The sequence below is a fragment of the Manacus candei genome, unplaced genomic scaffold, assembly GCF_025592945.1.
Source record: "Manacus candei isolate 608988 ecotype Guabito, Panama unplaced genomic scaffold, ASM2559294v1 h1tg000073l, whole genome shotgun sequence".
NCBI classification, from domain to species: domain Eukaryota; kingdom Metazoa; phylum Chordata; class Aves; order Passeriformes; family Pipridae; genus Manacus; species Manacus candei.
The window spans coordinates 429,254-442,207 of record NW_026138121.1 but is presented as its reverse complement, the minus strand read 5'-3'; the positions used below and the strand labels follow the sequence as shown (position 1 = coordinate 442,207).

Below are 12,954 nucleotides of genomic sequence, written 5' to 3'. Positions count from 1 at the left end.
GCCGGGACACGGCGCTGGAGCGGCACCGCAGCCCAGCCCCGCCGCTGCGGGGAGGAAACCCCCCAAACCCCGCCCGGAAACGGGCGCGGCCTGAGGGACAGGGCGGGGCTGGGGGCGGGCCCTACGCGGGTCCCGCCCCATCTGATCCCGCCCCCCGAGGCCCCGCCCCGGAAGTGTCGCGGGCGCGGGGCCGCGCCGGCCATGGGGAAGGAGCAGGAGCTGCTGGAGGCCGCGCGCACCGGGAACCTCCCGGCCGTGGAGAAGCTGCTCTCGGGGAAGCGCCTCAGCTCCGGCTTCGGCGGCTCCGGCGGGGGAGGCGGCGGCGGCGGCGGCGGCGGCTCCGCGGGGGGGGGCGGCGGCGGCGGCGGTGGGAGCGGCGGTGTGGGACACCCGCTGTCCAGCCTGCTCAGGTGAGCGCGGCCCCGGGGCGGGCGGGGTGGGCGCCGTGCGGGGCCAGGGGCCAGGGAGGGAGCGGGGAGCTGGGAGTCCGTCCCCGGGGGGGTGCAGGTCATAGCCAGAGGCGCCTCAGGTGGGAGTCGAGGGCCGAGGGTGGGATAAGACATCGCGGAAGGTTGTGAGGGATGTGCGACCTGGAGACCCCGGGGAGTTCGGTGGGACCGGGGGCGCGGGGGGAGCCGCGGCAGAGCCCCTTGGGCCGGTGGGCCAGGAGGGGAGGGCGGCTGTCTGTCTGTCTGTTTGGAGCTGGCACTGCCAGGGCTGGCGCTGCCCAGGGGTGTCCTACTGCCCCGGGACCGAAGCGCGGCTGTGCGGGCGCTCCGACTGGTGTGACTGGGGAGCTGTGGTGCGTCTGGAGGGTTCTGGGTGCAGCCCAGGACGTGCGGGGGGTCCCGCGGTGGGAGAGCTGCCGGCTGTGGGTGTTGGGTGAGGTGTCCGGGCCCTGCTGGGACACCCTCCCGGTGACCCCCTGTGGGGTCGGGGTCGGCTCTGGAGGATCTCCCTCAGTGGCTTTGGTGTCCCCAGCCCTGCGCTGTGCAATTCTCTGGTTTGAAGCTCTTGGACCTTTTTTAGTTTTTTTTCTCGTCCCCTTTTTTCGGCATCTGCTGAGGAAACCACTCAGTGCTGTGCTTCTGGAGCCACAGCTTTGTACCACTTCAGCCTCTGCTGGAAATGCTGCTGCTCCTGGTCCCTGAGCAACTGGTTTGTACTGGAGCATGGGGAGGAGATTTGTGCCACTGTCACTACACACCTTGACTTTTGAGAGGGATGTGACTGGCCCGGTTGTGGCCAAATTTGATGTGATTTCCCTTTGTCATAGCCTGATCCCTGTATGGGGCAGAGGCCCCGGCCAGGAGAGCTGCCCTGGAGCACAGGTTTGTGTTTCTGAAACGTGAATGTGCCTCTGGGTCAGACTGTGTCCTTCTCCTTGGATACATTAAATGCTCTGAGCCCTGGTTTGGGAAGGGAGTTGCTGCAGCCCCTCAAGGGGTGGCTGTGCGGGCGGGGGGCTCGGGTCAGTGCCGAGGGTCTGGTTACACACGCTCTGAGCTGCACCAGCTCCACACGGGGCCCTTTCCCCACGGCCACGGTGCCTGTGGGGCTGTTTGACTCTGGCCGTGGCTTTGTGCACAGACATGTCTGACAGTGCCTGTCACAGCTGTCACCCGTGTCCGCTGACGTGGCTGTTGGGGACACTGCAATGGTCCCTTTCCCCTCCCGAGTCCCAGCCCCGAGGCTGTTTTCCCTGCACTGTGTGTTCTGTGTGTTCTGTGACAGCAGTTCCGGGTCTGGCAGCGCGTCCTTAACTCGCTGTGTGGCACCTGCTGCCACTGAGGGGCTTTGGGATTGTTTCCCACCTCCTGACCCTTTGTTGGGCTTTGGCTCTGGGTTAAGTGACTCCAGGTGAGGAGCTTGTGATGAGGTTTGGATGAGAAGCAGCTGCTGAGTGTCCCTGCAAGGAGAGGCCCAAGGGAGCAGCTGGGACAGATCAATTTTAGGGATGTGTTTGGTGGAGGAAACCTCACCTTTCCAACACTACAACATGGGAGCTTTTCTAGTGTAGGGTGTTGCCCCCTCAGCTGTGGGGAGAGCTCTGCCCTTGGTCAGGTCTGTGTGCTCCATGTTTTCCCTTCCTCAGGCAGCTGCCCCCTCCTACTCAGGGCTGATCCCTGCTCCTGCCGAGGCTCCTCCCGTCTGTAAGGATCTGTCCCAACATGGGAGCTGCTGAGCTGCCCTCCACCCCCGGAGCTCATTCCTGCTGCAGGGTCATGAATGCTCAGCTGGGCTGGCAGAGCTCCCTTGTTCCTTCCTCCTCCCGATTTTGGTTCCTTTGGATGTCGCTATTTAGTTCCTATTTTATTTTTTAAGTCCCACTGTTTGGACAACCTGTTCCCAAAGCCCATGTGTCCTGAAGTGCCTGTCTCAGCTTTTTCTGGCAGTTCTGCAGCATTTCAGGCATCTCAAAGATACAGTTTTGGATGAGGTACAAACCAGGCATTTCCTGGAATTCCCACGTTACACCTGGTAGGTGCTGAGCTGGTGCTTGCTCTGAGCTAGCACTCATCAGTTTGGGCCATTTTTCTTCCAAAGAGAACAAGTGCTGCTCCATGAAGTGGTAGAAGATTCCCCTGGCAGTAAATTCCTTGGAATGCGGTGTTTTATCACATCACCTGAGCTGCCACCGTGCCTGTTATCAGGCAAATGTGAACTTTGTCACAGTCCGGGCTGTGGTGAGGCCGAGCCAGCCCGCTGGGTGTGGAGCCATGCACAGACTCCAATCACCTACAGCTGCAGGTGAGCAGGAAGCAGGACAGGATGGAGTGGGATAAGCCACAGGAGCAGTAATTGCAAAGACAATGGAAGTCTCTCCCGAGGGGGGAAGGTGCAGGGTGTAACACTCAGGATTTCGGGCAGGGACAAACCCTGGTGGGGTGGGGGAACGAGGAGGAGATGGGAGTCTGGAGTCTGCCAGAGATGGTGGGCTCACAAAGAGGTGGTGTCTGCCAGGGTTTGGGAGGCTCAGTGGCCCCGGGATCAGCCCTTGTGCCGTGGGATCTGCAGGGCCTGGGGATGTGCTGGGGGCTGGATCCAGCCCCTTGGCTGTGCCCGGCTGCTTCAACTCCACACCTGACCACAGCACAGGCAAAGGCACCACGTGAGGACCAGTGAGCAGCCAGAGGGAAAATCTGCATGCAAGTGCAGCTTAGGGCTTATGAGCAGCAGCAAGTCCAGAAATCAGAAATGCACCGTGAATCCATGAGGGTTCTTGGATTTTCAGGGGCACTTTTGCATCAAGGCTGCAGAATTTGGATTTATTTGCTTTGGGTTTCTTTAGTGCTTCACTGTGAAGTTGAAGGCAGGAAACAACAAAATAATCTGTGGCTGAGCTATCAGGCTGCATTCAGGAGGTTTTGCCAGGAGCAGCGAGGGATGGGTTGTGTTAAAGCCAAATCTGCAGAAAAAGCTTTTTATTTTTAACTATTGTTGTGAAAAGCCTGGATCTTTGTTGCTGGGAGGGGAAACTGAGGCTGCTGCTGAGCCCTAGATGAGCTATGCAATCCTCTGGGAATGTATCAAGGAGACACTTCTGCTGGGAAGGAGGAGTTTGGGTGCACATCTGTTGTGGGAAGGGTTGGGTGCTGCTCCACAGAAGCCACAGCCTGTGTTCCAGCCCATTTGCTGCAGTTGCTGCTGGTGAGGGGGTCTGGTTGGTTTAGGGAATGACGTGGTGGGATGGCAGAACACTTGAAGTGGGTTCTGACAATTCAAGGGTGGTTTGGAGTCAGAAAAGTGAGTTGTATTAAAACAAAGAGGGGTTTGGTGTTTGCTCTGGTGCAGCTGATAGTTCACAGCATCACAGGGGAGCTGCTCCCACTGCATCCCCACAGAACTGGGCAGCACTGGGTCTGTCCCTCTCCTGCTGCTGTGATTAAGCATCTCACCCACTTCAGGCTGTCTCCTCTCCACGCCCTGCCGTGCACACACCACGGGACGGAGCCCTCTGTAATTGCACACCCAGCAGGGGCTGCTGGACGTGCTCCTGCCACAGGCACGGGTGTGCATTGGCGCATAAGCTTACTTTGTGCCTTGCTTTGAGAGTGTTTTGAAGTGCCAGTTGGGTTTTGGAAATAGCCATGTGCTTGTAGAGGTTACCTCAAATATTCCATGAGGGAGTTGCTGTGGGCTGAGATGTGGTGTGAGGAATATGAGGTGAGTCAGAGTCTCAGGTGAGGAGTGTCAGGTGGGTCGGATTGTGTTGAGGATGTTGGAACCAAGGCAGCTGCTGCCCACTGATGAGTGCAGTGTGTTAGCAGTCACAGTGTCCTGTGGTGGCAGGAGCAGAGCCCAGACACGGGGCTTCCCGGTGTTTTTCCAGTTGTCAGGTTACACACCTTCCCAGGAGCATTTGCAGGGCTCACTTAAAGTTTGTGCTCTGCCCCGTTGTGGGAGGAGCAGTGAAACACATCCATGACATGCATTTACTCGTGCTCAGGCCTGGCTCCAGTGCTGGCTGGAGGATCCTGAACAGTGTGAGGATTGAGCAGGTGGTTTGTGCTCAGGTGCTTGTGAGACTTGGGTGCACTGAGGGGATGTTGTGAGGTAATGCTTTGTTCCAATGAGACAGAAGGACAAACAAGCAGGATAGAACATAGACATACATGGAAGGTGTGACACAGAGTAGAGGGGATACAGAAGGGAGGAAATGCACCCCAGACCAGAGGGAAAGCCTCTTGCAGCTGCCCCTGGACAAGGGGAAGGCAGTTCCCGGAGGCTGAGTCCCTCCTGTGGCAGTGCTCAAGGGGCTGCCTGGGTGGCTGGAGACAGAATGTGTGCCAACACCTCCACTCTGCCTTTCCCAGGCTGTGCCATCCGCTCCTCGGATGCAGCTGTGGAGTGCTCTCGTGCTCCAGCTGTGGGAATCCTTTCAAGGTGAAGTGTCCTTGAGATGAGAAGGTGTCTCTGAACACGAGTGATGGCCATTTCCTCTTGGCACTGCAGCGCCAGCTCTGCCCGATGCTGAGCTGGCACTGCCACCATCCCAAAGCTGCCGCTCTGGAGTACAGCTTAGTCATGGAAATGAGATAAATCCTATTTCACAGAAACTGGTAAAAATAAAACTGTTGAGGATTGATTTGTTTCTATAGCAACCGACTGGAGAAGTGAGTGCAGCTGCTGTCTGCAGGAGGGAGGAAAACAGCGCTGGAGATGTGGGTGCACCTGGGCTGGCTGTGGGCAACAGGAGAGCTTGGGGGGCTGGAGAGGGAGAGAGGCTCAGTTAGAGACAGGACAGCAAAGTGTGAGCTGCCTTTGGAACAACATTGGAGTGTGTGCATGTGCCCTCTTCTACACAAAACCTGAAGAGCCTGTGTGATGTCCTCAGAGCTCTGCATGTCCTGCTTCCCAAAGGACTGTGCTCCTGCACCCTCATGGGGGGGGAATGCCCTGCTCAGGGTCAGCTAGAGCATTGATGCATGTGGTGCCTGGGTGTCCATCGTGTCATGGGCACATTTCTAAACCTAAATCTGAAATTACTTTGTCTTGTCGCCGTGGCTTGATGAGAAATGTTCAGATTTGAGAAGTTTGGATGAATAGTGGAGCTAAATTTTCTCGATTACCCTTTAACTCAAACTGAACAGCTGGATGCTGCACAGCAGCTTGGACCAGGGCAGGGGTTTCTTTTTGTATCCTGGAAGAAAATCCAGTTGGGCTTCCAGACTGCTGGATAAGGAGCTTGAGTTTGGAACCAGCTGTGGCACACACAGGGTAGTAAGGTGGCTATTTCCCCAGGGTTAGTGAGGGTGAGCTGCTTAAGTGCTGGGGAGGCTGCAGGATGCCAAGTGCTGGGACTGTGTGTTTAGGTAAGTGCTTAACCTGCTGAGGTGTCCCATCTCTTGTGGCTGCTGAGAATTTCAGGTGACAATCAGTGTGAACACCCAACATAGCAGGGTGTTGAGGGAATTACAGGAGGAGGAGTGTGTGCCTGGCTTTACCGGGTGCTCTGCAAGAGCCTGAGATATTCAGCTGAAGGGAAGTTGAGCTTGAGTTGGTGTTCAGGTTTGGTAAACCCAGGTACATTTGCACTCCTCCCTTGTTATTTAAACACGTGGCTTCTTTTAAAGGGAAATTAGATTTAAAAATTAACCTCAGGCTTTTTCCAGCTCAAAGGAAGTGTCTGTAGTGCCACGTACTGAGGACGCAAGAACAAAACCCTGTCTGAGAGTGAGTGCCATAAATATTATGTAAATATATTATCTCATTAGATTTCTATCTAATGCCATTGACTGCCGTTGTGCAGATCCTGGGGCGAGCAAGGCTGAAGATGTCATAGGTGGTCTTTCAAATGTAATATTGAGGTGGGTTGGAAATTAGGTGAAACAACTTTTGCCTCATCCTAATTAAGACAGTGTGAGAAATCCTCTCAAGTTTGGCATTACAAAGTGCCTGGTTTGAGAACAGAATCAATTCCAGAGGCTGGGTGGCCACTGAGGTTTGAAGCAGGAATCCAGGGGTGCTCCCCAGGCCTGCCACTGAAAGCAGCTCCTGGCTGGGAAGGCAGTATTGACCAGAGAAGAGGCTCAGAACTGGGTCTGTTATGCTTGCAGAGAAGTAGGCAGAAATATTTTAAGGGTTTTGGAATGTCTTATGTTGTGTATGTTCCCCAAAGAAAATGAGGTTTTTCCAGGTGAGGAAAAAACCTGTTTGAGACCGGCTGGTCATCATGGGCAAAGTCAGAGCTGGCATGTGGGTGAAAAGCAGGGCTGGAAGCTGCAGGTGCACTGTGAAATGTGTAGGAACAGCTCTCTGTGCTGCCTGTTCATTGCTGGTTCAGTTTCCCAGCACTGAGGGTTGGCACAGCTGCCTCTGCCGGCTCTGAGGGATCAGTCCCTGCTCTTCCCAGGGCTCTCGGAGCAGGAGCAGGGCAGGACCGTCACACTCCCTGTGCTCTGTTTGGCTGCCTGCCTCATGATCTCAGCTCTGGCCTTATCTCTGTAGATAGTGCAGATGAGTAATGACAACTCTCTGGGAGCTAGCTCAGGATTTGGGAATAATTTCCTGCCTCGGCCATTCACTCTTGTTCCTGTTCTGTAAGGGACTGGATTTCACGGATGCTTCTGCAGTAAAAGGATGTCCTTTCTGATCTTCATCTTTCTTTTCCTGAGCTTTCTCAGGAACTGGTGTGTAAGTTGATGCTTTCCCTGCTTGCATGGCACATACCAGGAAGGAGCAGGGGCTGATCACAGTGATCACAGAGCTCTTTGACTGCTCAGGTGTGTCTCCTGTGCCCCCACTGGAGCCACCGTGGCGGGTGTAAAACTTCTGGTTTACCTCCTTCCCTCGCTGTCTTTGCTCTCCTTTCCCTGTCACTTGCTCTTTGGGCACCCAATTAAAAAGCTCATCAAGAAGGAATGTCTCTGGAGTCGGTGGTATGTCTGTGCCTTGTTTGCGTCCCACACTGTTGCCAGTTAATCTCTCCTTGCTGTGTCTTTCTTTAGCCCTCAGGGACTCCTGGTTAAGCTGGAGCTGGGATTTGATACAGGCTTAAATGGAGCCATGTGGGTGAGCTGCTGGGCTGCTGGTGTGGGCTGCGTTCAAGGGCAAAGTCTGCTCAAAACGCTTCAGTGGAAGCTTTGTTGTGGCTCTGAATTCTCCACTCCCGTGTCCCCTTCCTCGAGGGCCTCGTGTCCCATCCCATTGTTCTGGTGTTCAGTATCAGAGCAACTAATTTCCTTTTACTCCAACGCAGCAGTGTTTCACAGCAGCGTTTCACAGCCTGTGTGATGTGTGGGCCAGTGCCTGGGGGTCCCTCCTGAGATGTGGGAATGTCCCCATGTGCGTGGTCCCTCCGTGGGAACGGTCGGGCACTGTGGTGCCAGCACCGATTCAGAGCCCTTGTGTCGCTGATCTGAGCAATGGCACAAGGCAAAGGGGATGTCGTGCGAGTCTCCATCTCACTGGTTTCAGTCTCCCTAAGGCAAAAGTGCACTCTGGATGCAGTTGTTGTTACAAAATAATTGCATTTGCTTTTTAATTGCTGTAGGGAAGGGGTAATTCAGTCCCTGAATGTCTGTTTCTCTGGCTCTGCTTGACTTGGCCTATTTACCTGCTTCTCATCCACCCCAGGTCAGACACGCTGCAGTTCAGCATTCCAGGCATCAGGGCTGGGCAGCAACCAGGCTGAAGGGACGGGAGTGGGTTTGGGGTGACACAAAGGGAGCCACGGTGGCCCAGGGAGCAGCAGCACGTGGCCACCTCGAGCAGCCTGTTGGCACTGAGATGGAGAGAACATGGGCGTGGGTTTATTGTTTCTGTACAGAGCAGGTCTGAGCCTGCACCAGGGGGAGGGTGTCTGTGTTTAAATAGTGTCCACCTTCCCTATGCCCTTCCAGGTGCAAGGTTCCTGCTAGAAATCCCAAATTTTGGATCAGACCTCTGTTCTGGGAAACAGAGCGCTGGAAACAAACAGTAACTTTGAGCTGTTCTGATCCCATTGGTGTTGTCTGACAGTGCCCACGTGGCCGTTGTGCAGAGCAGACAGTGAGCACAGAGGCACGTTTCCTGCCATCCCAAAACACATAAGTGGCACATCCATTCCTGGGCAGGGAGGGAATATGCTCTGCCATGATTTTTTTTTCTGGGTAAATTCCTTTTGGTGACATTTTTACTCCAAGCTCAGAGCTTTGTGCCTGTCAGAAGGGAACGGTGCAGATGGACATGTATGACTCCAGACACGATGCTCCATTGCTGTTGGCTAACTGACATGTCCCGTGGGATTCTGCAGCTTGTTAAATCATCTCACAAAGGAGACGGGGGAGGGAAAGCCCAGTACAAGGCTGCCAGCTGTAATCAGCTCGGTGCTGCAGCATCGGCTGCTTGGTGGCTTTGATCAGGAATTTGTGGCTGCCCAGGCAGCTTCCTCTGTTTCTCTGGGAGTGCTGGATGGAGGGAAGGCCAAGGGAAAGTCTGCACCATCTACACATGTCCTGCTAATTTTCTCTGCACCTAGTTCTTTTGTATTGTATTTTCTTGCAGTTAGTGGCATCTTCTCCAGTGCTGTGGAGCAGAGCTGAGCTGCGAACAGAGAGCAGGGAATGCTTCCCTGAGCAGTGCTCTGATTCCTGTTTGCAGATCTGGGATGTTGCCAGCTCCAGGCTGGTTTATCACATTCATAACATTGCTCAGTTCATTGAATTTTTGCACGAATGTTTTGATTCCTTTTGCTCTTACTCCTCCAAACCCCATCTAGTCAGATGCAAAAGAGGAGAATGGGCTGCAAAATTGGCATTTAGTAAACCTCAGTGAGAGGTTTGTGAACATTTGGTAAATGTTGTCAAATCTGTCCTCTCTTAGGGGTCACTTTCCTACTTTGAAGGGCAGCTTCAGGGCTTCCTGTCAAACCTTCCATCTGCATGTTGGGTGGCTGCCTTCCCATTTTCCCTGCTCTTCTCCTACCATCATGCTGCCCTTGGACGGGGTGTGGAGAGGAGGATGCTCCTGCACACATCACACCCCAGAGCTCCTGGACCCCTCCCCAGAGACTTGGCTTTCCCTGACTCCACTACTGACACTTTTTACACTTCTCCCAGCAAAGCTCGTTTGGCCATGGCCTGGTGATGAGCCTGTGTTGTGTGGGACTGTTCCCTGGCCTGTCATCGGCTGCAAATGCTCTCTAATGGGAGTGGATTGCAGAGTGCCTGTAATGCTTTTAAGAATAAAGGGCAGCACATGCACTCAAACCAGACCTGGATTTTTCCTGTCCTGCAGCTCTTTCTTTGCTCTGGCTCAGAGGGGTTCTCTGATGTAGCACACCCTGCACGCCTGACCTGGCCTTTCTGTCCCCACTGCATAATGCGGGTGACAGAGCCCACTGCCACCTCCCACCATACATTAAATAAATGCATTTCCACTGCCAGGAGCCATCTGTAAGGCTAGGGCTGCCCTCTTCCTGGGGGAGTTTTTAGCTTGGATGGACGAGTTTCTATTAGTGATGCCAACCCTGTCGGGTTCCTTTCTAGCGTGAGCTGCAAGCCCAGGGTTAAATGTATGATTGTTGTAGTCTGCACCAACCTGAACAGTCTCCCTCTGGAAATGAGGGGTAGGAGATGGCAGGCTGGTTCTGAGGGAAACAGATGAGCTCACCTTCTGCCTCTCAGCTCCTGAACTGATCCTTCACAGGCTGCAGTGGCTTTGCAGACCCGTGCAGGTTTCCTGCTCCTGGCCACCCGCAGCACATGAGGAGTGACTCTGCTCCATTCCATGGCAGAAGGGACAATTTGGCCATCAGAGGGTTGGTTGCTGCATGGTGTGTCTCCACTGGTGGAAGTGCTTGTTTCTCACAGGGCACTGTTGACCTTATGCTGGCTGAATTGTCTGTAGGTGTTGGGCAACGAGGCTGGAGCTGTTGGCGATCGTTGTTCAGAACTGTTTAACTCAGAATGAGCTGATAAAGTGGGAGCTTGGGGTCTGGTTCTGTGCAGAGGGCCAGGCATGGCTCTGCCTTCAGTCAAAGTGGGACTGAACCTGAGGGTTTTCACTGGAGTCCCTGGTCAGTGGCTCTGCCTTCACCGCCGGGTGCCTCGGGTAGGTCTTGCACTGGCTGTGGTGTTGTGCAATGTCAGCTGGGTCACTTCCACATTCCCTGCCTATATTAAGGTCCCTGTTTTTCCCCATTCATTCTGGCATCTTGTATTTGAGCTCATGATCCTTTAACTTTGAGGGAAATCCACCTGCTTTTCTTATAGCAAATGAAAATCTGGACCAAGAAGTTGAGGAGTGCAGAAGCTTTGGCTTCCTTTGCAGCCAATAGCTGGAGTCTGACTGGCTGCTTTCCCTGGGCTTTCCCAAAACCTGCCAAGAGGGGCTGAGACAGTATTACTTGTGATCCAGCCACGTTCTCCCTTGCCCCAGCAATACTCTGCTTTAATCTTCTCCAGCCTTGCATCAGCTGTTTATTTTTGGAAAGGCTGTTGCATTATCCGGTGGTTGAGGCAAGCAGGGAGTTGGGTTCCTGCTCCATTGGGAGTCCCACCATGCTGGACCCTTCCCATTGGCAGGGTGGAAACAGCAGTGGCTTCCTCACCCTTCAGGAAAACATAAGCAGCTCTCTGACTCTGAGGCCTTGCCCAAAGTGTTTGATTGTTTGTGTTCCCCTCTGTAAGCAGGAAATACCAAGTGAGGGTCCTTCACTGCAGGAATCCAGCAGTTGTATGGATGTGGATAGCTGGGATGTGTGAATGACCTTCTTCTCTCAGCTCTCTGTTTCCATACCTTAGGAGAACTCTGGCCTTCCTGGCAGAGCTGGAGAGGAAGAGGAGGGGAGAGACTGATGTACTTGACTGCACATATAAATAGTTCTCCTCTTGGATCCTTCCAGTCTGATCTTCTGGGTGATTTGACCTTTCTTTGATAAAAGCTTTCTTTATTTGCAGGAATAAAAGGTCAAAGGGTAGGAGAGGACACAGCAGATTTTTTAAAAATATTTTTATATCTTGGCAGTTGGTTTCTGCAGCACCCAGCACTCACTGCTGGGCCAGCTCCCCCCTGGGCTCCAGCTTTCCTCCTTCTCTGAGCTCCTTTAGTAAACTTGGCATTTAACTCTAAAGCATTGACCTGAAGATTTCTAAGGAAGTTTATGGAAGTGTTTTATCGTGGGGACACGCATGTCTTCCCATGGGGACGGATGTCCTGGCTCTGTCTGCAGGCCTGCTGCCGCCTGGGCAGGTCACTTTGGGCACAGGGCTCATTTTATGCCCACTGCACCACTGACCCTGGTTTTCCTTGGTTCATAACTTCAGCTGAAAGAAAAGCTGGTGTTAAATGCTGCTGGTTTTTCCTGTGTTCACCCTGAAGTAGTTTGAGCTCAGCATCCAAACACAGCTTGGTTTAATGTGTAAAACCATGGGACTCTGGCACTGCCCAGGTTATGGACGAGCAAAGGAGTGCAGGTGCAGTGTTAGAAGTGCTCCAGATGGCACACGAGGCTTTCTGGCTTGAGTTCTAACCATTAATTGCCACTTTAAATCCAACAATAAATTATTTGGGCAACCACAGTGCAGGATCCCACTGCCAGGAACAAACCGGAGCTGAGCACTACTCAGTCCCCTTTGTGCTTCAGGCCAGCACAGCTGGATGGGGCAGGGCACTCCTGCACTCACTCTGGTGTCTCACTGACCTTCTGGCCGTGGTTTAAGCCATCCATCGTCCTGCACCCCCTGTTGTTGGTGTTGGAGGTGCACTGCATGCGTGTGTTGGCTTGTGTTTGCTCCCGGAGCGCGGGATGGTGTGCGGGATGCCTCGGGATAAGCCTCTGATCCTTTGCAAATTGGATTTTGTGGCTCACTTGCCTGTCCTCTTGGATGAAGGTTCCCCTTAGCTGCCTCTCCTCTAGCAGAGCTGATGTCCATCTCAGGACTGCAAAGCCTTTTATAATGCTCTGCGGGTCAGGAGTCACTCAGAGGGAACAGGGACAGACTTTCCATTTCCCATGGAACACGCTCTAGAGTGAGTCTGTTGCTTCGTTCCCTTCTGAATTTCCACTCGGTCTGCACAAGATTCCCACTGGTTTGGTGCCTTTCCTGCTGGTTTTGCTCACTGTAGCACCAAGGTGTTCCTGGCTAGCAGCCCCCCAGTGATGATGGGTATTGCAGGAAGCCTCTGAGCCACATGGGTTGTAGTGATTGTGTGCTGGGGAGACAGTGGACTGCTCAGGAAAGGTCTGCTTCTAATAGGTTTGAACCCAGTTCAATTGGAAATTGAAGGCTATTAAGTTTTACCCCTAAAGAAGACAGTGCAGGAAAAAGTACTATGTTGGCACAAGGGAGATTGCCAGGGCTTGTGATAAACACTGGAAGGATTCCTGGAAGGATGAAGTGTAAAGCACACTGGCACATGGGTGGTGGGTTGTGCTGGTGAGGGCCCTCATCAGGAAAGGTGAGCAGTTCCAGTTTACCTGTAAGAGCATGGTTTGAGTTCCATTGCCTGTTCTGGGAGAGGGTGGTG

General features: G+C 53.7%; 1 protein-coding gene across 5 annotated transcripts in view; it reads left to right on the top strand.

Moving 5' to 3' along the window:
- The first annotated feature begins 176 nt into the window (after positions 1-176).
- ANKS1A (ankyrin repeat and sterile alpha motif domain containing 1A) overlaps positions 177-12,954 on the top strand; it is a 72,471-nt gene continuing 59,693 nt past the window's right edge. For 2 of the 5 annotated variants that reach the window (XM_051808884.1, XM_051808882.1), the window contains exon 1: positions 179-410. In XM_051808884.1, coding sequence (XP_051664844.1) covers positions 202-410 — 209 coding nt within the window. In that variant the 5' untranslated portion in view covers positions 179-201. Of the gene's footprint in view, positions 411-12,954 lie in introns of all 5 variants that reach the window. The other 3 variants (XM_051808888.1, XM_051808883.1, XM_051808885.1) reach the window with 3 other exon arrangements.